Source organism: Aedes albopictus, chromosome 1 (assembly GCF_035046485.1).
Source record: "Aedes albopictus strain Foshan chromosome 1, AalbF5, whole genome shotgun sequence".
NCBI classification, from domain to species: Eukaryota; Metazoa; Arthropoda; class Insecta; order Diptera; family Culicidae; genus Aedes; species Aedes albopictus.
The window spans coordinates 16,782,305-16,807,050 of record NC_085136.1 but is presented as its reverse complement, the minus strand read 5'-3'; the positions used below and the strand labels follow the sequence as shown (position 1 = coordinate 16,807,050).

General features: G+C 44.3%; 1 protein-coding gene across 14 annotated transcripts in view; it reads left to right on the top strand.

The window, feature by feature from the left end:
• The window catches only part of LOC109415741 (partitioning defective 3 homolog), a 330,408-nt gene that overhangs the window by 295,867 nt on the left and 9,795 nt on the right, over positions 1 to 24,746 (top strand). For all 14 annotated transcript variants that reach the window (XR_009995941.1, XM_029855490.2, XM_062844044.1 and 11 more), the window contains 4 exons: positions 17,919 to 18,639; positions 18,713 to 19,349; positions 19,413 to 19,896; positions 23,781 to 24,310. Coding sequence is in view for 13 of the 14 variants with exons in the window: in XM_029855490.2 (XP_029711350.2) it covers positions 17,919 to 18,639; positions 18,713 to 19,349; positions 19,413 to 19,896; positions 23,781 to 24,310 (2,372 nt within the window). In the remaining variant the exon portion in view is untranslated. The remainder of the gene's footprint in view (positions 1 to 17,918; positions 18,640 to 18,712; positions 19,350 to 19,412; positions 19,897 to 23,780; positions 24,311 to 24,746) is intronic.

Here is a 24,746-nt window from a genome sequence, read left to right as displayed (position 1 = left end):
TCCAAAAAAGTATTGATTCAAGAATTCTCCAGAAGATGCTTCTTTATCTTCGTCAACTAACTTTCCTCGTTCTAGAAAACACTCAAAGAAAGCAGTTTCTGAGAGATCTTAAACGTTCATCGGAGGAATTCTTCAAAAAATCCTCAAGAGGATCTCCTAAAGAAATCTATTGAAAATTCTTGGAGCAATCCTAGAAGAAAAGGAATGGATATATTTCTGAAGATAATCTTGGAAGAATTATTAAAGAAATTCTTGGAAAAATTCCCAATAAAATCCGTGGAGTAAATTCCATTGTTTGGAGGAATTTCTGAAGGAATCCCTGGAGGAATTACTGATTGGAGAAGTTTATGCTAGAATCCTTTGAGTAATTCATGATTACCTATATTGTTGAAATAATTTTTGAAGGAATTCTTGGAGAAATTCCAAGAAGAGTACTTTAAAGAAATCACGAGGGAAAATTTGGAGAAATTCCGGAACCATTCCTTGAAAAATACCTGAAGGATTTCCAGGAAGAGTTTCTGGAGGAATCCTTGGAAGAATTCTTGAAGGAATTCCTGGAGAAATCTCTACAGAAGGATGGAGGAATTCCTGATGAGGGAGCAGACCTGTGCGCCGACTTTATTTTGCTCGGCGGCGGCGTGAGGGCCATTTTTGGCCGGCGGCGGCGGCGTCATCGGCGTCACGCCGGTGGCAACTTTCGGCGGCGGCGTGAATCGGCGTGACCAAAATTTGACCGTAATGTCAGCATTGGCTAAACGAAGAAGTTGTCTTTACGCTGTAGAATTTGTAGTCCAGTCTTTGCTTCTTCATAACCATTGATGACATGAATTATTATTATGCCAGTACACAGGATGAAGTATTTGACCAAAAAGAAACCAATGCTCGAACATCTTGTTTGACTCGATCGAATTTTCATTAGTGTCAAACAGATGTTTTTTCATGAGTTCATTTATCAAATATTTGACTTTGTGTACTTATAACCTTACGTTTGAATGAACACCTTTTTTATTCCTGTTCGGATCCGTCACTGTGGCCAATAACACAGCGTAACAAAAAATAACTTTTGGTCTGTCTCAAGAGCAAACTTATTTGTCTCTGACAGATTTTGGGCCGCTGAATCCGAATCCGGGCTCAGATTTGCTCCAACACGTCACAATTTTGAGCTATACCTCAATTTATAACGCAAAATATGCGATTTTGGGCTTTTTTGACTACTAGCCATTAAGCATGGAAATATATTTTTAATCAATTAAAGGATAAATTGGTCAATTAACATCTAAATTAACGACTCATGCAAAATATTTCGTTTTACCAAATTAAACTTGATAGTTTTAAGCGATTTATGTTAGGTACGATATTTCACATACAAGTCACCCTCCAAAAGTTGCATGCAAGTTTTCTGTACTAACATTAAATGCCTAAATCTATCAAATTTAATTAGGTAAAACGAAATATTTTGCATGAGTCGTTAATTTAGATGTTAATTGACCAATTAACCTTTTGATTGCTTAAAAAGAATATTTCCAAGTTTAATGGCTTGCAATCAAAAAAGCCCAAATTCGCATATTTTGCCCTATAAATTGAGGTACAGCTCAAAATTGTGACGTGTTGGAGCAAATCTGAGCCCGGATTTGGATTCAGCGGCCCAAAATCCTTCGGAGACACATAAGTTTGCTCTTGAGACAAAAAAATGTTGCGCTGTGTAATGTTACCAAAACCATGGCAACAATGCTGCGGGACAAATGCAGTAGGTTTAAGACCTTTTTTCATCCTAGCTTTATAGTAGTGCGAGGGCAAACGTTAGGACATTATCAAATATTATTCTAGAATTTAGTCTTAGATAGGCAGGGTATATTACCCCTCGTAGTTGTCTCACTTCTCACAATCTCATCACCTGTAAATATATATAATATCTCCAAAGTTGTCAGAACTGTGTACTTCCGGATAAAGAGTGAGAGAGAGGGAGAGAGAAAAGAGGAGAGAGGGAGAAGAAACGGAGGAGAAGTGGATTGAGAAATAGAATAGCTGGCAGAAAGTTTTGGACAACCCGATAGTTCGGACGTGTAGACGATTTTCTTTTTCCCGTGAAACGTGTCCACCGGGAATAACCCGCCAGAGATTGATTCCCTGTATCGTCGGACCAGGGTCGACGCCGGATAACGCCGACAAGAAGAAAGACCAAAAAGTGGCCCACGAACCCCGGGCGTTGAGTGGATTTCCCCCTAGAAGAACGGCCGAGTTAGAAAAAGTGAGGAAGTGCCCCGTGGATCACCGTCGCCTTCCAGACGCTGGATTCCGGCCCCTACGACTAGTATCTGCCGCCCTACTGGGACTGGTGGCGAGCCCTAGGCTGGTGGCCGGCGAGCCCCCATCGCTATTTCCCCGAGCCACACGTGGCGCGAGAGTGACAGCCGCTGCCATTGAGGTGAGGGTCCCCGGGAGGGCCGTGGGTTTCCCCGCTCTCGGGAGTGCTCAAAATCCGATTGGTTGTCACCGCGTGCACGAGCCTACGGGACGTCATCAAACGGTCCAGAATCCCGGCTTCTTCACCAATTCGGGGACGGTCAGTTTCGATCAGGACACCCGGCCGGAGTTGCCGGAATTGCCGTCGAGCAGAGACACCCATCAACCCAATATCGTGAGAACTACGCCGCAGATACTGGTGGCGAGCCCTAGACTGGTGGCCGGCGAGTCCCCAAAGCCATTTTGCTGTGCCACACGTGGCGCGAGAGTGACAGTCGCCGCCATTGAGGTGAGGGTCCCCGGGAGGGCCGTGGGTTTCCCCGCTCTCGGGAGTGCTCAAAATCCGATTGGCTGTCACCGCGTACATGAGTCTACGGGACGTCATCATTCAGACCGAACCACACGTTTCTCAACCCCACTAGAGGAAAGGACGGAAGAAGCGAATCCAGAAAGAACATCCCTCGGAAGGATCCTCGGAAGGCTCCTCCCGCAGCCAGCCATCCTTCAAGAATCGCCAGTAGGAGTATGGCCCACCCCACCAGCATTCCAGCCGGAAGACCACGGACCCCGTACAACTAGGCATTCCGCCTATTAGGTGGCATCTTGGGCAAGTAAACTATAAACCACTACCTCTCTCTCTCTCCACTGCATGAGCTCCAACGTTTAGCACGGCCGCAACGATATAACCCCCCCCCCTTTATTCGATGTAACCTTGTAATTTAATAAGAATAAAAATGTTTAAGCTTAGTTTTGTGCAGCGTTTTTATCTAGGAAGAAGGGCTTGAATTTCCTGTGTTGTCCCCCTCTGTTGTTGAATAGTGTTGGTGTCGTGAGTCCTCCCGTAGTAAGTGGCAGCCGACCCTGAGAGTAAATAGCCCTGAGCTAGAGCATTATTACAGTAATTAGACCTATTGTGACATTACCTGTATCTGTATTAGTGCATGTTGCATTACTCCACTGCATCCAATTGAAGGCAACAATATAGATTTTGCTACAGTTTTCGTTTTGTCTTCTTAGAACCTTCAGAAGCTATCACATTTGATAATAAGGTCACACTATTTACAAGGAATCCCCGAATGATTTCCGAAAATAATCTCCAAAAGAATTCCAGCAGGAGCCCTAAAGAATCGCCTAGAGAAATCCATGAAGATACTTCTGAGATAATCCCTGTAAGAACTGATGTATGAAGCCCTTAAGGAACTTATGCTGGAATCACTGATATGTAGCTCAAGAATCTCTCTTAGAGAGATCTCTGGAAAAACTTATGAAGAATTTCCGAAGAAATTCCTAGAGGATTCCCCAGAAGAATTTCAACAGGAATCTGCGGAAGAATTTTGAAAGGAATCCTCAAAGGAATTTTAGGAGTAATCCCGGAAGGGATTCAAGGAGGAATGCTCGTAGGATTCCATAAGGGAGCCCTGAAAGAATTCTAAAAGAAATTCCCACAATATTTGCACAAGGACATCCCAAAATAATTCCGACAAGAGTTCCAAGCAGGTTCAAGCAGTAATCTCCAAAGAAATCCTAACAGGAATCCCAGAAAGAATCATCGAAACTATTCCAGTGGGAATTTCAAAGTGAATTCGAGAAAGAATCCCCTAAGGATTTCTAGATGGAATCAACGAAAAATATCCAAGAGGAATCTCTGAAGGAGTTCCAGGAAAAATCCCTGAGGGATTTCTAGGAGGGATTCCCGAAGGTATTCCACCAGGAATCCTCGTAGGAATTCCAGGAGAAATCTCTGAAGAAGTTTGAAGTGAAACCTCAAAAGAAATTCTAGGAGGAAATCTCAAAGGAATTCCATGAGAAATCTCTGGAAAACTATCTGGAGGAATCCTCGTTAAAGTCCAGAAGGAATTCCTGAAAATTTTTTAGGAGGAATCCTCGAAGAAAATTCAGGAGAAATCCCCGAAGGAATTCCAGAAGGAATGCCAGAAGAAATCCCCGAACGAAGTCCAGGAGGTATACCCGACGGAATTCCACAAGAAATCCCTGCAGGAATCCCAGAGGGAACCCCTTTAAGGAATTCCGGAAGGAATCTCCGAAGGCACTCCAAGCGGAATCCTCGAAGGAGTTTCAAGAGGAAATACCGAAGGAAGTACAGGAGGAATCCCTGAAGAAATCCCCGAAAGAATTCTGAGGAATTCCCGCAGGAATTCCAAGAGAAAATCCCGAAAAAATACCAGCGCGTATCTCAAAGGAATTCAAGCAGTACACCATTAATCCCTGAAAGAATTCCAGGAGAACTCAGGAAGGAGGAATCCCCGAAGGAATTCTAGGAAGACTCACCGAAGGAATTTCAGAAGGAAACCCCGAAGCAATTCTAGGACGAATTCCATGAGGAATCTCCGAAGAAATTGGAAGCGAAAGCTCCAAAGGAATTCCAAGAGGAAACTCCGAAGAAATTACATGAGAAATCCCAGAAGCAACTCTAGGAGGAATCTCTTAAGGAATTCTAGGAGAAATATCCGAAGGAATTCAATGAAGAATTCTAGGAGGAATCTTTGAAGGAATTCCAGAAGGAATCTCCGAAGGAGCTTCAGGAGAAATCTCCGGAGGAATTCAAGGAGGAATCCCTGAAAGAAGTCCAGGAGGAATTTCCTAAGGAGCTTTAGAAGGAATCTCTGGAGGAATTCTATGAGGAATCCCCGAAGAACTCCAGAAGGAATCTCCGAAGGATCTAAAACCGAAATCCTCGATGGATTTCTAAGAGGAATACCCATAGGAATTCCAGGAGTAATTCCTGAAGAAATCCCCGAAGGAACTTTAGAAGGAATCTCCAAATTATTGCCAGGAGGAATCTCGAATGAATTTTAGGAGAAATTATCGAAGGAATTCCAGGAGGACTGCTGGAGAAATTCCATGAGAAAATCCAGGAGGAATCTCCAAAGGAGTTCTAAGAGGAATCATAAAAGAAATTCCAGGAGGAAACCCTGAAGAAATTCCAGGTGGAATCCACCGCAGAGTATCAAATGAAATATCTCAAAGAATTTCTGGTCGAATCCATGAAGTAAGTCTAGGACGAATCCTCGAAGGAATTCCAGAAGAAATCTACAAAGGAATTTCATGAAGATTTTCTGAAGGAACTCTAGGAGAGACTCCCGAAGAAATTGTACGAGGAATCCACGGGAGAATTCCAAGAAGGAAGTTTAAGTTGTATCATAGAAGAAATTCCAGAAGGAATTCCGAAGGAATTCCAGGAGGAATCCACAAAGGAATCCACGACGGAATATCAGGAGGAATCCTTGAAAGAATTTCAGGAGGTCTAGGAGGAAACCCTGAAGAAAATCTAGGAAAAATAATTCCAGTAGAAATTTTCGAATGATTTCTTTGAAAAATCTCTAAATAAATTCCAGGAGGAGTTCCCTTAGGAATTTCAGGAGGAAAGCTCGAAGGAAGTTCATGAAGAACCCCTGAAGGAAGTCCAAGAGAAATCCCCGAAGAAATTACAGGAGAAATTTTTGCAGGAATGCCAGGGGGAATCCCCGAAAGAATTCCGGTTGCAATCTCCGAAGGATTTTCAGGTGGAATTCTTGAAGGATTTTCAGCGGAATCTCCCGAGTGAATCTTTCTGGGTAGAGGGATCCCTGCAGGATTTCCAGGAGGAATCCCCGAAAGATTGTCAGGAGGAGTCCCCGAAAGAATTCCTGGAGGAATTCCAGAAGGAAATGCTTAAGGAATTCTTGTAGAAACTCCATGAGAGATTCCACAATAATATCCGGGAAATATGCCTGATTATATTCCTAAGGAAATTCTTGAAAGAACTTTAACAAGATTCCCTGAAAGAACTCCTCTAGGAAATCTCTGATGTAACTCCTGGAGCATCCGCGAGTCCTCCTGGAAATATCTCAAAAAGAACCCGAAGAACTCATGGATGAATTCCTTAATGAACTTCTCGCGGAATTCCCTATGGATATCCTGAAAGATACTTAAAAGGAAGTCTTATACTATTTTTTCAAAGAATTTCTGTAGGAATCCCTGAATAAACTTCTGGGGGATCCTTCAATTCTCTTGGAGGTATCCTTTGATCTTTATGAAAGATTCTCGGAAGGAACTCCTGGAGAGATTTCTGAATGAACTTCTGAAGAAATTCCTTAAGAAATTCAGGAGGAATCTCTGAAGAAACATCTGCATGAATCCCGGAAACTCCTGGAGAAGTCTATGAAGGAACTCTTGGACTAATTTCTGCAAGAGCTTCTGTATGAATTTCTAAAAGAACTCAATAAAATAGCTGCATTCGAATTTTGTCAAGACTAGAAATGCCATTTCTAAGTGAAATTGTATCGCATTCGAATCCAAAAATCGTTAACAGCTGTGAGAGAAAACTATATCCGTTCGACAACCATTGTTCGACAGAACAACACTGGACGAAAAATTGGCCATAATTGAGTCTCTGAGAAAGGTACCAAATGTAACCGAAACGTCGGACAAGATTGAATAGCTGTATTTGAAATTTGTCAAGACTGGAAAAGCCATTACAAAGTCAAATGAACTTCAGAAGAAATCCCTGCAGGAACTCCTAGACTAATTTTTAGGACCGTATGTTAGAATTCCTGAAAGACTTCTAACGGAACTCTTGATGGATCTCCAGGAGGCATATATGTACCCTCCTGAAAGAATCTCTGAAGGGACTTCTGAAAGAATACCCGAGCGAACTTCTGTTGAAATAGCATAGAGAACCTTTGAAGGAATTCCTAATAAACACCTGGAAACATCCCTGAATCCTCCTGGAATTGTTGGGGAGATCCCTGAAGGAACTCCTGAAGAGGTCACCGAAGGAACTTCAGGATGAATTCCATGAAAGAACTACTATACTGCATGAATCCTCGAAAATGCTCTAAAATAATCTATGGAGGAAATTTTGTAGGAATATCTGAAGGAACTCCTAGATAAATCCCTAAAGAACTCCTGAAAGAATTTCTGAAAAATTCCCATGAGGCATACCGAGAGGAATACCTTAAAGTTCAGGAAGGATTGTTGAAAACATTCCAGGAGGGATTTCCTGATGGAATCCTTGATGGAACTCCTGTAGTGATTTCTGAAGAACACAGAACGCCAGGAGAAACCCGTTGCTGGCATTCTAGAGGAATCCCTGAAAGATCTCCTGGAGGAGGAATTTCTTGGACTAATCTCGAAGAAACTCCTGTAAGAATTCCTGAAGAAATTTCAGAAGAAATCCCTGGAGAAACTCTCTGACTAATCTCTGAAGGATCTCCTATGGAAACCCCTGATGAATCTTCTAGATGAATCTTGGATGTATTTCTAGGAGGTATCCCTGGTAGGTACTTCTGTCGAGATCTTCCTGAAACATCTTCTGCAAAAAAAATGCATATTGAAACCCCTAGAGGGATCCCTGAATATCTAGAGGAACTACCGGAGACATCTTTGAAGAAACTCCTGAAGAGATCTCTAAAGGATCTTCTGAAGAATTCTTTGATTGGAATTTTAGAGGAATTTTCAAAAGAATTTTAGTATTTTATCTCAACTTAATGTAAACAAAATTTTGATCGTGCACTGATCACCGGCGTGAAAAATGAAAATCGGCGGCGTGACAAACATCGGCGTATGGCGCGCCGCCGATATTACGGTCGGCGTCGGCGTAGGGCAAAAAGTGTCGGCGGCGGCGGCGTGGCGCGGCGGCGCACAGGTCTATGAGGGAGCAGAACTTGGAAAAAATTCTGAAGGGTAACTTAAAGGAACTACTGCTGGAATCTCCGAAGAATAAAAATGATGAATGATTCCTGGGAGAAAATCCTCAAGAAATCTTTGCGGTAGTTTCTAAAGGAATACATTGGGTAATGCCTGAGGAAATTCTATATGGAGCTCCTACCGAAACCCTCGGAAAAAACGCTGAAGCAGAGGAAATTCCTGAAGTAGAGGAATTCCTGAAGGAATCCATGGAGGAGTTCCCGAAAGAAGCCTTGTAAGTAATTCCGTAATGAATCATTGGAGCAATTCTCAAACGAGTTCTTTGAGGAATGCTGCAGGAATCTTTGAAGGAATTTTGTAAAAAAAAATGTTGAGCCTGAAGGATTGTTTGTATAAATTCCTGTTGGAAACCATAGACAGAAACCTTAAGAGATTTGCTGAAATTCCTGAAGCAATCTTTGGATGCACTCCGGAATGAACCTTTGGAGAAGTTTTTGAAGAAATCCTGGAAAATTTATAGATATGGTTTTGGGGAATTTCTTAAGGATTCTTCGGAGAAATACTTGATAAGAAATGTGTGATGGAATCCTTTCAGAAGTTTCTGAAAGAATCTTAAAAAATAATTCCGTAACAAATCTTAGGAGAATTTCTTAATGAAGTTTTTGGAGAATTTTTTGCAAAAAATCCTTAAATAAATTTCTGAAAAAAATGTGGAGCAATTTTTGAAGTAATCCTTGGAGAAATGCTTGTAGATATCTATGGATAAATTCCTGAAGAAAACCAAAGACGGAATTCTTGAGGGACTTGCAAGGATTCCTGATGCAACCATTGAACGAACTCCATAATAAACTTTTATAGGTGTTCTTGAAGGAATTCTCAAAAAAAAAAAAATATTGTAGAATTCTTGAAGGAATCTTTCGAGAAATTCTTGATGGAATCCTTGGATAAATTCCTAAAGAAAGTCTTTGAGGAATTTGTAATGAAATTCTTTTAGGAATTCTTGAAAGAATGCTTGAAAGTATGTTTGAAAATAATTCCACAAGGAATCTTTGGAGGAATTATTAAAGAAGGAAATTCTGCACAAATCCTTGAAAATTTTTCTGAAGAACTTGTGGCGCACTTCCTGAAGGAAATTTCGGAGAAATGCCCGAGGGAATCTCTGGATAAATTCCTGTAGAAAATCATTGACGACATCCGTTCAGGATTTGCAGGAATTACCGAAGCAATCATTGGATGAACTCCGGGCTGAACCTTTGAAGGAATTGTTGTAAACTATTGTCACAGTAACTTCTGCTCAACAAAAACCTGCGCTGCCGTGACTCTTCTGTGACAAGTGTGTTACTTGGGTAGTGAAGCAATTCCTGAAGAAAACTTCGGAGTGATATCTGAAGGAATATTTGGATGAATTCCTGAAGGAAACCTTAGACGGGATACCTGGAGGAGATTCTGAAGGAATACTTGAAAGAATTGCTGAAGCCATCCTCGGAGGAATGTTTAACAGAATCTCCAGTATCTTCATAAAAAAAATCTTTGGGGAAGTTCCTAGAGCAACCCTAGAAGATATTCCGGAATTTTCGAAGGAATTCCTGTAGGAAACCTTGGAAGAATTGTTAAACATTTTTTTTGGAGAAATTCCCAATTGAATCCTTGGAGGAATTTTAAAAACAAAATTTGAAACAATTTCTGAAGGAATCCTTGAAAGAATTCTTCAAAGAAACCTTTAAAGAATTATAGAACGAATCATTCAATAAATTCCTGCATGAATACTTGAACGAATTTATAAAGAAATCTTTGCAGGAATTCTTGAAGCAACCCTTGGATGAACTCCGGAATGAAGCTTTGGAAGAAATCTCGGAAAATAATTGAAAATTTTCTTGGAAAATTTTTGAAGAAATAGGGTCTGGGACCAATTGGGCAGGAGCACATATTTTGGACACTTGCTGCTGTAACTCAGTCAATTTTGGACCGATTGACTTGATTTTTGAGACACGATCAGATACGCATAGAATTTTCCGTAAAATTTGTGGAGCAATTCCTGTGGAGTTCCTGAAGGAATACTTGAAGAAATTACTCAAGCAATCCTCGGAAGAATTCTTAAAAGAATCTTCGTAGGAACTCCTAGAAAAATCTTTGGACTGGAGTAATTCTTGAAGCGAATGTCGTTAGATAGAATGTCTAAATAAATCTTCGAAGGAATTTCTGAAGGCAACCTTGAAAGGATTATCAAAGAAATCCTTGCAGGAATTTCTAAAACATTGTTTTTAAGAATTTCTGAAGGAATCCTCGGAGGAATTCCAGAAGGAATACTTAAAAGAATTACTGAACGAATCATTGGAGAAATGTCTGTTAGAGTTCAAGAAATTTCCGAATATATTTCTGGAAGAATACTTTGTGGAATTCATGAAGGAGAATTCAGAGACATTTCAGTTTTTTTTAGAAATACCTGAAAGAATCCTTGTACGAATTTCCGAAGGAATCCTAGGAGGATTTCCTGAACTAACCCTTGCAGAATTTCCTTAAAGAATCCTTTGTGGATATTCTGTAGAAATCCCTGGAGAAATTTATGATAGAATCTATGGAAGAATTCTCAATGGAGTTATTTGAGGAAATGTTTCAGGATTTTTTGATGAAATTTACGAACAAAATTATGTAGCAATTCCTAAAAGAAAACCTGCTTAAAGGAATCTATTCCTGAGGGATTAATTCCTGATGAAAATCTTAGACATAATCCTGGAAAAATCAGTGAAAGAAATCTCAGGACGGCCACAGCAAGAATACTAGGAATCAACTACGACAAAATGCCTCGACAAATCATCTATAGAAAAGAACAGTAAGAACTCCGTGAGAAATATTTTAAAAAAATCCTATACATTCAAAAAGAGCTCTAAATGAACCCTGGAAGAACTTTTGGGAGAAAGCCCAGGATAGTTTCTGATAAACTTCTTCCAAATCTACATTCCTGGAGCAACTCCAGAGGAAATCTAAGGGTAACTTCAAGATAAATCTCGCGGGAACCTTAAAGAAATATCCCAGGAGAAACAATAGACGGAAGCTCACGATAACTACTTGAAGAAATTGCAGAAGAAACCTTGGGAGAAATCCTCTGAAGCAACTTCTGTAATAAACTTCAGGATAAACTACTGCAGAAAAATCATGAAAAACTTCTGAAAAATCACAGGAAAAACTTTTGAAAAATTCTGTGAGAAATCGTTCAAAAGTCTCTGGGAGAAATCCCGGGAGGAATTCTTGAGAACACAGAAAAGAATTGCGGAAACTAATTCAAAAAGAATTGCGGGAGAGAAATTTTAGGTGACGTTCCGCGACATTAGAAATCTCTTGAGAGAATCTCCTATAAAAAACCTGGGATATAAATCCCATGAAAATTTCCTTGAGAAAATATGGGAAAACTCTACTCTGGCAAAAATTCCGCGAGGAAATACCTGTGAAAGAAATTCTGCAAGCTCATTGTGAGAAACTTCAGGCGAAATCGGCCTGGAAGATTCTCACGGAGAAAATTCGAAAAGAATTGCTGGTATCTAGGGAAAATGCTGGTAGAAATCAAGAAGGAACTCCGGGAGAAATTTATTGTGGAATACTAAAAGAAATGTCATGGAAAAGAAGGAATCTTTCGAGAAACCATGGAAGGCATTCCAAGAGGTATCTCCAAAAGAGTTTCAGAAAGAATCAGGACAGAATTGACCATTTCTGTCCTCAGTGAAGTTATTCACAAGTTCAATACTTCTTGGTTGATGTATTGTTTTGTTTTGAGGTTCATGCCTTCAGAACCTTTCTTATTCATCGGATGAACTCCGGAATGAACCTCTGGAGGAATTCTTGATGGAAGCCTGGATAATCAATGAATTTATTTTGAAAGTTCTTGCCGGAATGTTTGGAGAAATTCTCGACAGAATCCTTGTATAACTTCCTGGAGAGAAATTTGTGATGAAATGGTTCTAGCAGTTTCTGAAAGAATTCTTGACACAAATTCCCTAATAAATCTTTAGAGGAATTCCGAAAGAAGTCTTAGGAGAATTTCTGCAAGAATTCTTAAACAAAATTCTGAAAATTTTGTGGAGAAATTTCTCAACGGAATTCTTGGAAAGTTGTCTGAAGGAAGAAATTACTGAATCAATCCTCAGAGAAAATCCAGTACATGAAACCTCGGTGTAACTTCCGAAAAATCTTTAGAAATTCCTCTGGCAGCTTTAGAAGAAGTTTTGGAATAAGTCTTCGGAGGAATTTCCGAAGGAAACTTTGAAAGAATTATTGAAACCATTCCTGGAAGAACTCCTAATAGAATCTCTGTAGAGGTTTCGGAAATAATATTTGAAATAATTGTTAAAAGAATGAAAAAATGCTTGAGAGAATTACTGAACAAATTATTGGAGAAGGTGATGATGAAATCACCTTATGAAATATCAGGAAACACTTAATTTTTGAAGATTTTTTTGGAGAATTTCCTGGAAGAATACCTTAGAGAAAATCCGGAAGTATTCCTTGGCGAAATACCTGAAAGAATACTTGTAAAAATATCTGAAGCAATCCTAGGAGGAATTCTGGAAGGAACCTTTGAAGAAATTCCTGAAGGAATTATTGGAGGAATTTCTACAGAAATTTCTTGAAAAAGTTTGATAGAAGTCTTAGGCGAGTTTCTGAAAGAATACTTGAAGCAAGAATTTTCAAAGATCTTTGAAGAATTCTGCAAGATTTATTTGAAAGTTTTTCTTAAGAAAAACGGTTGAAATGCTAAAGGAACCCTTTGGGATAATTCCTGAAGGAGTACCTGGAAGAATTCCTGATAAAAGCTTAAGGAATTCCTGATATTTTTTCAGAAAAAATCCAGAAAACAGGATTGTTACCTGAGTTTTCTTTTCACATTCATCCTTCTAAAATTGCACCAAGGATTACTTCCAATATTCACTGCTGATTGACAGAGATTCTACCAGTGAATTCTTTCGCAATTTCTCTGAAGGATTCCCCGGATTACCGCTCAGGACTTCTCCCAGGATTACTATCAACAACTTATTCTGGAATTCTTTCCGGGATTCCTTTGGGAGTTTTTTTTTCAAAACGTCTCCACGGAGCCATTCAAGGTTTTTTCTCGGGATTGGCCCAGGAATTCTTCCAATATAGTATAGGATTTTCGTCCAACATCTCTTCTGGGGATCTACAGGGATTGCTCCTAGATTTTCTCCTGGAATTTTTCTCAGCATTCTTCTTCGGAGTTCTACCAGAGATTAATGCCGTGATTCCTTCTTGGATCTCTACAAGTATGGCGCTATCCATAAACTACGTAGACTCATTTTTGGTCATCTCAGAACCTCCCCTCCCCCCTCGTAGACTTTCGTTCATATAAAATTTTGGTCAGACCCCCCCGTCCCCGCCCCCCCTAAAAGTCTACGTAGTTTATGGGCAGGCCCTATTCGTTACGGGATTACAAGAATTACCGGGTATCCCGGGGTATCCCAAGAGGAACTCTTTAGAGAATCCCGGAAGGAATCCCAAGACGAAATTCATCTAGGAATAAATTTCTGGATTTTTCTAGATTCTCGGTTCTTCAGAGATTTCTTTTGAGAGAGGTACATCCTCAGATTCTTCCAAGGTTTTCTCTCAGAATTCCTCGAGGAATTCTCTTAGTATTTCCTCCCGGGAATCTCCAGAGATTCTTCTAGGGCTTGATCTCCGGATTCTTCGGCATGATCCTTCTCCGGAGTCCTCTACAGACTTTTTCTATGAGATTCTTGCCAAGATTCCTTCCAATATTCATCCCGACATTTATTTTGTGGTTCTTCTTGGATTTTCTCGGGATTATCACCGATCCTTAAGAAATTTCGCCTGAAATTCTTCTGGATATCCTTCCCGAGTTTCTTTCTTGGTTTCGTCTTGGGATTCCTTCCGGGATTCTCGGGGTCTCGTCTAGGGATTGACCTCGAGACTATTCTTTGGATTACTCCAGATATTCCTCTTAGTATTTTTTAGAATTTTCTCCTGGGATTCTAGTCATGATTCCTTCTGGAATCCTACAGAGATTTCCCTATTTACTGACAAAGATTCCTCCATGATTTTCTCAGCGATTTCTATTAGAATCCTTTCACGGGATTTCCTGAAATTCTACTCGAGATTCATCCCGGAATTCCTTCAGAGCTTTTGTGTTCGGAATGCCTCCAGGGATTCTGCCAAGGATTTACCCTGGTATTCTTCCAGGGTTTCTTCTGAGATTTTTCCCTATATTTATCCGGATTTGTCTTACGGGTTTCTTCCGCGGGTTCTTGCAAGATTACTCCCGGTCAAGCAGGGATTTCTCCTGGGATATTTTTACAAATCCTTTCCGGGATTCTTCCAAGGTTCCCAATTGAGGTTCCTCCAGGGATTTACTCAGGAATTCTTCCTGAAATTGAATCTGGGATTCTTCAGACATTCATCTTGGAATTCTTCCAGGGTTTCTCATGGGATTCCACTTGAGAAATCCCTTGGAATTCCTTCAGCGATTTTCTGCTGAAGTTCCAACCGAGATTCTTCTCAATATTTACTGCCGGGCTCTTTTCGGAATCTTCCACGGGATTCTCCGGGTTTTCTCTCGGAATTTCATCCGAGATGCTTCCCGGTATTCCTTAAAGGTTTTCTCTCAGAATTTCACTAGTGATGCTCTCATGAATCCCTCCCAGGAATCCCTGGGGATTCTTCTAGGAATTGGTTCTTTTTTTAAATCTTCTTGAGTTTTCCTCTGGGGTTCTACACGAGATTACTTCCGGTATTCCTCTAGAAGTTTTTTGAATGGGAATTTCTCCAAAGATTCACACGGAAATACTTCTACGGATTCCTCACAATACTTACAGCTGAACATCTTTTGAAATTCTCCAAGGATTTCCTTCAAAATTAACCTCTTTCCTCTACCACGGGATTATTCAGACTTCTTCCCGGAAAGGGCCTGTCCATAAACTACGTAGACTCTAGGGGGGAACGGGGGGTTCTGGCCAAAGTCTACGCTCCATACAAATTTCGAAAATTTTGTATGAACAAAAGTCTACGAACGGGGAGGGGGGGGGGTCTGAGATGGTCGAAAAAAGTCTACGTAGTTTATGGACAGCGCCAAATCAACTCGAGATCAATACCAGAATTCCATCAGTTTTTTTTCGGATTGTCTCTAGGGATTCCTCCAAGGATTCCCCCTGAAATTCGTCCATGGTTTTCTACTAAGAAAACCTGGAATTTGTTTTAAGGTTCTTTCATGTTTTTTTTCCGGGATTATTGCCGGCCCTTCAGAAATTTCTTGGAATTCCAGGAAATATTATTCCTGGGAATCCCCCAAGGTTTACCCTCAGGATTTTACCAGGAATTCTCGTATGAATGCCTACCAGAATTGCTCAAGGATTCCTCTACTCTAGGGTTTTTTTTCCTGGGATTCTTCTCCGGATTCCTCAAGGCATTCATTTTTAGATTTTTCTGGGTTTTCTCTTGCGATTCCCCGGGTTTCCCCGAAATTTCATCCCGGATACTCGAGGTCTCGAGGATTCAAGGTTTTCTTTCAGTATTCCTCTAGAGATTCTTTGGGATTCCCCCGGGAATCCCTGGGGATTCCTCTAGGGATGATTCCACGGTCTCCTCAAAGGGTATCCACACGATATTACTCTTGAAATTCTTTCAGGAGTTTTTTATCGGAATTCCTCCAGGGATTCCCATGAAGATTGTTCTACGGATTCGTCACAATACCTACTGCCGAGTTCCTTTTAGATTCCCCCAGGATTTTTGCTGCGGATTTCCTTTAGAACTCTCACGGGATTCCTCGGATTTCCTACCAGAATTCGAACCCAGATTCATCTTAGAATTCCTTCAGTTTTTTTTCGGAATGTCTCCAGGGATTTCTCCAAGGATTCCCTAGGATTCTTCCAGTGTTTCCTTTCAAGATTCCTCCAGGGATTCCCTCTAAGATTCTTTTAAAAATTCCTGTCAATCTGCATCCCGGAGTTTGTTTTGAGGCCACGGCCCTTCAGAAATTTAAAGATATTCTGGATTGCTCTCAAGCAGTCCTTTCAGGATTTCCCCGGAATTCCTCTACTATAGCATTTTATCCCGGGATCCTTCCTGGGTTCTCCAGGGATTCCTTCAGTATTTCTCTCATAATTCTTTCAAGGGATTCTCCTGGTTTTTTTTCCTGGTAGTCCACTTGAGATTCATCTCGGAATCCCTTCATAGTTTTTTTCAAGCATTCCTACATGAATCATTATAGGAGTTTCACCCAATATTTATTTCGGAACTCCTTCATGGGTTGTTCCGGAACACCTCCAACGATGCCTCTAAGAGTCCAAGGATTCCTTTTGGGAATTTTTGCGTTTTTTAAATAACATTATTCAAGGGATTCCCTCTGAGATTCTTCCAAGAGTTTCCCTCCATATTCATCTGGAAATTTAATACGGGTTTCTTCCATGCATTATTCTGGTAATAATTCCGGTTCTTCAAACATTTCTTCTTGGATTTCTCTGAAAATTCTTCCCGGGATTCTTACCATTTTTTCTCCCTTAGATTCCTCTCATGATTCCTCTAAACATTCCTTTCCGGGATATCTTCTGAGAATTCTTCCCAGGGAGTGATTCCTCCTAATGTTTACGGCCGAATTCCTTTTGGGATTTTCCCTGGGATAATTTCAGGTTTTTTTTCTCAAGATTCCTACAGGGATTCTCTTTGAAATACCCTCTGAGATTCTTTTAAAGATTCCTCCCAATATTCATCCCGGAATTTAGTTCGTGGTTCTTCCAGGGATTCTTCTGGTGTTACTCCCGATCTTCCAGAGATTTCTCGTAGCAGTCCTCTTAAGCTCTAAAGATTCTTTCGGGGATACATCCATGGACTCCTCCCGCGATGCCTCGGGGATTCACCTAGGTATTGAGCTCAGGATTCTTCCTAGGATTCAGGCAGTCCTCTTGAGATTCTTCCAAGGTTTTCTCCTGGGTCACGGTGTGTCTGGTAGAACAAATTTATTACAAAAAAATGGGCATCGCTAATTTTTACGCTACGTGAAAGTTGACGCTACCAGCTTTCATTCAAGCCTAACATCGAAATATTCCATCGGGGGAACTTTTTCATACAAAAATTGGGTATGTTTGTTAAGTAGAAATGAGGATTAATTTGAAACCGTGCACTTTGTATGGGGAAAAACAGTATTCTGAAAAAGTTGTTCGGGATCCCTCGGTGGATTTTTTTGGGGAACACGTTAAATGAAAGCTAGAAGTCCATATTTTCAAAAAACGGCGGATTTGGCGATGCCTAATTTTTTGTGATAAACCTTCACCATATGCACGCCGTGGGGTTTGTATTCGATATTTCTCCCCGAATTTCCCAAGGTATTTTTATTTGGATTCCTTTCAATATTATTCCCAATATTTACTGCCAAATCCCTTCCGGGGTTCTCCAGGGATCGCAGAATTCTTTCCGGAACTCCTACAGGGTTTATTATAGGGATTCCACTCAATATTCGTTCTGGAATTCCTTCATGGTCTTCCAAGGGTTTCTCCCAAGTTTTCTTCCAGGGATTCATTCTAAGATTCTTTCAAAGATTTCTCCAACTTTATCCTGAAGTTTATTTCGGCGTTCTCCCGGACCTGCAGAATTTTGTCCTGGGATTCCGCAATAGAGAATCCAGTGAAATTTTGAACTTTTGGTGTTCTAGAGTTCTACCTGAACCTTTTTTATCTTCTTTCACGATATTACGTACTTGTTGCTATGTATGATCTTTAGACCTTTTCCGAAACTATGAAGACCAATTTTGCAATAACTTCTTATCTCTTTCTCCCCCCCTTCCTCCCACACAGTGAAATGCTCCTGGTGGTGAACGAAAACGGTGGTCCCCTGGGTCTAACGGCGCTCCCAGACCCGGACTACGGTGGACTGCTGGTGCAGAGTGTGGAACCGGGCAGCCGGGCGGATCGGGGCCGGTTGCGCCGGGGCGATCGCATTCTCGAAATCAACAACATCAAGCTGGTGGGGCTCTCGGAGAACTCCGTGCAGGAACATCTCAAGAAGAGCCTCTCGTCGCCGGAGCTGAGACTAAGGGTGATAAGGGCGGGCGTCGGGACAAAGTACAAGCGAGACAACCGGGTGTCGCAGATGATCGAAGCGGAGGAGAAACCGACGGGTGGAGCTAAGGTGGCCACGGTTTCACCGACGAGGAAGGTGCCGGGGGCTCCAACGGGGATTGCCCTGCAGGCGGCAAATACCCGGAAGCTGGGCAAGCGCATCGAGATTTCCCTGAAGAAGGGAATGAATGGACTTGGGTTTTCGGTTACGACCCGGGACAATCAGGCCGGCGGGCAGTGTCCGATCTACATCAAGAACATTCTGTCGAAGGGGGCGGCGGTGGAGGATGGAAGACTGAAACCGGGCGACCGGTTGCTGGAGGTGGACGGGGTTCCGATGACCGGGAAGTCACAGACGGAGGTGGTGGCGATTCTTCGAGCGACGGAGTACGGTGCCACCGTACGGATTGTGGTGTCGCGGCAGCAGGAGCTGGCCGAAGTGGAGGAACGGGAAATTGTAAGTATTGTCATGGAAAGGACTTTTTTTAACACTTCTGGAACTGGAATATAAATAAATATATAACTTTCAGGGCTGCGGCGTAGAGAGCGAGCAGAAAAGCACACCGCCGAAACCTCCGCCACCGGTTCTACCGAAGTCCTCGCTAAAACAGGGCGTCCGGGCCCGGTCGGAGGAGGTTCTGGACACGCACGACTCGTTGTCCTCAGCGGTGACCAATGTGCGATCAACGGTTTCCAAGAACACGGCCAACTCTCCTTCATCAGTGCCACCCCCGGTCCAGAAGAAACCCCTGACGTCGATCCTGAAGTCCGCATCGACGAATCAGATGTCGGAGATTTTGCAGGATCAACCGTCGCTGCTGCAGCAGTCCTTGGGACCGGGCGCCGGCGGGATACAGTGGAAGAACCGGGAGATTCTGACGTTGCACATTCCGGTTCACGACACGGAGAAGGCCGGGCTCGGGGTCAGTGTGAAGGGTAAGACGGGATCCGGGAACAGCAGCGGGGGAAGTGGAGGAAGTGGTGGCGGCGGTAAGCACGACGGGGATTTGGGGATCTTCGTGAAGAGTGTACTGCACGGAGGGGCGGCCAGCAGGGATGGGCGGCTGAAGATGAACGATCAGCTGCTGAGCGTCAACGGGGTCTCGTTACTGGGGCAGTCGAACGCCGAAGCGATGGATACGCTGAGGAGGGCGATGCTTCAGACAGGTAAGTGGACCTTAGGGTCGGAGGTATCTTCAGAGGTTCATAGGCACTTATCTAAACTCGTAGGTGGTACCAATCATCCGGGCAAGATCATTCTAACGGTGGCGCGGCGCGTTGGCCGACCGGTTAGCACCGGTGAACTGTTGGAAGCGATCGACAACTCCAACTCCAGTGAGCAATCCGGGGCCACGGTGATCTACCTAAGTCCGGACAAACAGCAATCTCAACAACAACAGCAACAGCAAGCCAACGAAAAGCAACAACAACAGAAACGGTACAGCAATCCGGTGCTGGATCGGTTGACGGGTGGAACCGGTCAAACCGTCACAACCGGAAGCAACGGTAGTTTGAATCATCATCAGGTTAACGGCACCACCGGAAGTTCCACCACCATCAACAACCAAAGACCTTCTCCTCTGTCGGCGGGCCATGGCCTGCGGAACGAAAGCTACTACATGGCTACGAACGACAACTGGAGTCCGGCGGCGGTCTGCAACCTGAACGGCAGCAATGCCGTTCTGATCGAGGAAGATCCGGAACCGACCTCACCGTGAGTTGCGCAAGTCATGAATTGGCATTTTCTTTTTTTTCTTAATTTTCAGGTTTTTGACCAGTGACTCCCAGCGATGAGGTTCTCCTGAAAGTTCCCCTGAGACCCTTTTGAAATTCCCTTAAATCCATATGAAACCTTCCTGAAACACCGTGAACTCTGAAACCTCATTCAAATCCAACGAAGCCCATCTTGAAACCTTCATAAAACCATATGAAACCCTATGAAACTCTCTAAAATCCCCTGAAATTCGTCTTAAATCTCCCTGAAATCCCCTAGGAGGAATTCCGGAGAATTCCTGGCAGGAATTGCGGAGAATTCCTAGCAGGAATTGCGGAGAATTCCTAGCAGGAATTGCGGAGAAGTCCTAGCAGGAATTTCGGAGAATTCCTAGCAGGAATTGCGAAGAATTCCTAGCAGGAATTGCGGAGAATTCCTAAGATGAGTTCTAAAGAATTCCTTAAAGGAATTCCAAAGAATTCCTAAGAGGAATTCCAAAGAACTCCTATGAGGAATGCCAAAGAATTCTCAAGAGGAATTCCGAAGAATTCCCAAGAGAAATTCCAAAGAATTCCCAAGAAGAATTCCAAAGAATTCATAAGAGGAATCCCAAAAAAATCTCCTAAGAGGAATTCCAGAGAATCCCTAGGAAAAAATGCTGAGGAGAGGATTCCCTCTGGAATTCTGAAAGGATTCTCTCCGGAATCCTGGGAGGATTCTCTTTTCTGGGCCCATCCTGGGAGAATTCTCTCCGGAATCCTGGGAGGATTCTCTCCGGAATCCTGGGAGGATTCTCTCCGGAATCCTGGGAGGATTCTCTCCGGAATCCTGGGAGGATTCTCTCCGGAATCCTGGGAGGATTCTCTCCGGAATCCTGGGAGGATTCTCTCCGGAATCCTGGGAGGATTCTCTCCGGAATCCTGGGAGGATTCTCTCCGGAATCCTGGGAGGATTCTCTCCGGAATCCTGGAAGGATTCTCTCCGGAATCCTGGGAGGATTCTCTTCGGAATCCTGGGAGGATTCCCTCCGGAATCCTGAGAGGATTCCCTCCGGAATCCTGAGAGGATTCCCTCCGGAATCCTGAGAGGATTCCCTCCGGAATCCTGAGAGGATTCCCTCCGGAATCCTGAGAGGATTCCCTCCGGAATCCTGAGAGGATTCCCTCCGGAATCCTGGGAGGATTCCCTCCGGAATCCTGGGAGGATTCCCTCCGGAATCCTGGGAGGATTCCCTCCGGAATCCTGGGAGGATTCTCTCCGGAGTCCTGGGAGGATTCTCTCCGGAATCCTGGGAGGATTCTCTCCGGAATCCTGAGAGGATTCCCTCCGGAATCCTGAGAGGATTCCCTCCGGAATCCTGAGAGGATTCCCTCCGGAATCCTGAGAGGATTCCCTCCGGAATCCTGAGAGAATTCCCTCCGGAATCCTGAGAGGATTCCCTCCGGAATCGTGGGAGGATTCTCTCCGGAATCGTGGGAGGATTCTCTCCGGAATCGTGGGAGGATTCTCTCCGGAATCGTGGGAGGATTCTCTCCGGAATCCTGGGAGGATTCTCTCCGGAATCCTGGGGGGATTCTCTCCGGAATCCTGGGAGGATTCTCTCCGGAATCCTGGGAGGATTCTCTCCGGAATCCTGGGAGGATTCTCTCCGGAATCCTGGGAGGATTCTCTCCGGAATCCTGGGAGGATTCTCTCCGGAATCCTGGGAGGATTCTCTCCGGAATCCTGGGAGGATTCTCTCCGGAATCCTGGGAGGATTCTCTCCGGAATCCTGGGAGGATTCTCTCCGGAATCCTGGGAGGATTCTCTCCGGAATCCTGGGAGGATTCTCTCCGGAATCCTGGGAGGATTCTCTCCGGAATCCTGGGAGGATTCTCTCCGGAATCCTGGGAGGATTCTCTCCGGAATCCTGGGAGGATTCTCTCCGGAATCCTGGGAGGATTCTCTCCGGAATCCTGGGAGGATTCTCTCCGGAATCCTGGGAGGATTCTCTCCGGAATCCTGGGAGGATTCTCTCCGGAATCCTGGGAGGATTCTCTCCGGAATCCTGGGAGGATTCTCTCCGGAATCCTGGGAGGATTCTCTCCGGAATCCTGGGAGGATTCTCTCCGGAATCCTGGGAGGATTCTCTCCGGAATCCTGGGAGGATTCTCTCCGGAATGCTGGGAGGATTCTCTCCGGAATCCTGGGAGGATTCTCTCCGGAATCCTGGGAGGATTCTCTCCGGAATCCTGGGAGGATTCTATCCGAAATCCTGGGAGGATTCTCTCCGGAATCCTGGGAGGATTCTCTCCGGAATCCTGGGAGGATTCTCTCCGGAATCCTGGGAGGATTCTCTCCGGAATCCTGGGAGGATTCTCTCCGGAATCCTGGGAGGATTCTCTCCGGAATCCCGAGAGGATTCTCTCCGGAATCCCGAGAGGATTCTCTCCGGAATCCCGAGAGGATTCTTTCCGGAATCCCGAGAGGATTCTCTCCGGAATCCCGAGAGGATTCTCTCCGGAATCCCGAGAGGATTCTCTCCGGAATCCCGAGAGGATTCTCTCCGGAATTCCGAGAGGATTCTCTCCGGAATCCCGAGAGGATTCTCTCCGGAATCCCGAGAGGATTCTCTCCGGAATCCCGAGAGGATTCTCTCCGGAATCCCGAGAGGATTCTCTCCGGAATCCCGAGAGGATTCTCTCCGGAATCCCGAGAGGATTCTCTCCGGAATCCCGAGAGGATTCTCTCCGGAATCCCGAGAGGATTCTCTCCGGAATCCCGAGAGGATTCTCTCCGGAATCCCGAGAGGATTCTCTCCGGAATCCCGAGAGGATTCTCTCCGGCATCCCGAGAGGATTCTCTCCGGAATCCCGAGAGGATTCTCTCCGGAATCCCGAGAGGATTCTCTCCGGAATCCCGAGAGGATTCTCTCCGGAATCCCGAGAGGATTCTCTCCGGAATCCCGAGAGGATTCTCTCCGGAATCCCGAGAGGATTCTCTCCGGAATCCCGAGAGGATTCTCTCCGGAATCCCGAGAGGATTCTCTCCGGAATCCCGAGAGGATTCTCTCCAGAATCCCGAGAGGATTCTCTCCGGAATCCTGAGAGGATTCTCTCCGGAATCCCGAGAGGATTCTCTCCGGAATCCCGAGAGGATTCTCTCCGGAATCCCGAGAGGATTCTCTCCGGAATCCCGAGAGGATTCTCTCCGGAATCCCGAGAGGATTCTCTCCGGAATCCCGAGAGGATTCTCTCCGGAATCCCGAGAGGATTCTCTCCGGAATCCCGAGAGGATTCTCTCCGGAATCCCGAGAGGATTCTCTCCGGAATCCCGAGAGGATTCTCTCCGGAATCCCGAGAGGATTCTCTCCGGAATCCCGAGAGGATTCTCTCCGGAATCCCGAGAGGATTCTCTCCGGAATCCCGAGAGGATTCTCTCCGGAATCCCGAGAGGATTCTCTCCGGAATCCCGAGAGGATTCTCTCCGGAATCCCGAGAGGATTCTCTCCGGAATCCCGAGAGGACTTTCTCCGGAATCCCGAGAGGATTCTTTTCGGAATCCCGAGAGGATTCGCTCCGGAATCCCGAGACGATTCTCTCCGGGATCTTTGAATTTCTCTTTTGAGTTCCTGGTAGAACCTACACCGGGTGTTCCGGGGTTGCCATATTAGTTTATACAAATTGTGTTCCACCTTTAATGGATTGCTCTTCCTAAATCTTGAAGATTGATATGTCGCATGGCTAGTTTTGGACCTAAAATGAAAATGTCCCCAAAGAGACCCTTGAAGAACCTCTGCTAGGTGTTCCGAGGTAGCCGGAAATGGCAGCAGTTTGCAACTTATCGAATGCCTCGAACATAGACGCCTTTCACTAATAAGCCTCCTCCTCCCGTCATCCACACAGAACATTCCATCTGACGCGGCCATCGGACGGCGGCAACTCCACGTCCACCCCCAATGGTGACGTAACGTATGCCAGTCAGCTATCCCTGGACACGAACCCTCCGGCACCGGATGCCTTCAGTCGGGACGCCATCGGCCGGCGATCGATGTCCGAGAAGCATCACGCCGCCCTAGATGCCCGAGAAACCGGAACCTATCAGCGCAACAAGAAGCTCCGCGAGGAACGCGAACGGGAACGGCAGCTGACTTCCGGCGGCCAGTCCGGATCGGTGGAATCCCTCTCGCAGCGGGGCCGAATGAGCAGTTTGAAGGCGAAATCATCGGAGCTGAGGGCGGAGGCACTGGATCGACTGGGTGAGTTGGGTCCATCACTGGGAATGAAGAAGTCTTCGAGCTTGGAGTCGTTGCAAACCATGGTGCAGGAGATTCAGATGGCCGATGAACCGAGGGGACCGAATGCACTGAGGACACCTCGCGGCCGAGGACGGGAGGAGGTGCTGAGGGCCGCCGTCGAGCGGCCACCGGAGACGCGTGAGTATTGTTGATATTTCACTGATCTATCTGGGTTTGATTTTTCAGAAGTTGGGGGAATTTGGATTCCGGGGTAAATCCGGATTGGCAAGAAGGTTTGTTCCGGAAGTGGTAAGCCATAACGATTCCGCAAAATCGGTGGAATCATCGAAAGTTATTCCGTATTTCTAATGAAAAAAAAAACATCAAAACGACGTTGTTTTTGTTACGGATGGAAATTCCGGGTTCACCGGGTTCCGGTTCCGGAATCTATCCGAAGAGGACATTTTCAGAGAACGAAACAATTAGTTTCGTCCGACGGCTCAAAATTCATGGATTTTTATCGAGAATCGACTGTGCGGAAATGTCCTCTTCGGAGATGTATTCAGATGTTTCACTTCTGGAACCAGCTTCCTTCAATCCGGAACATTTCCGGAATTTATTCAAATTTATACCA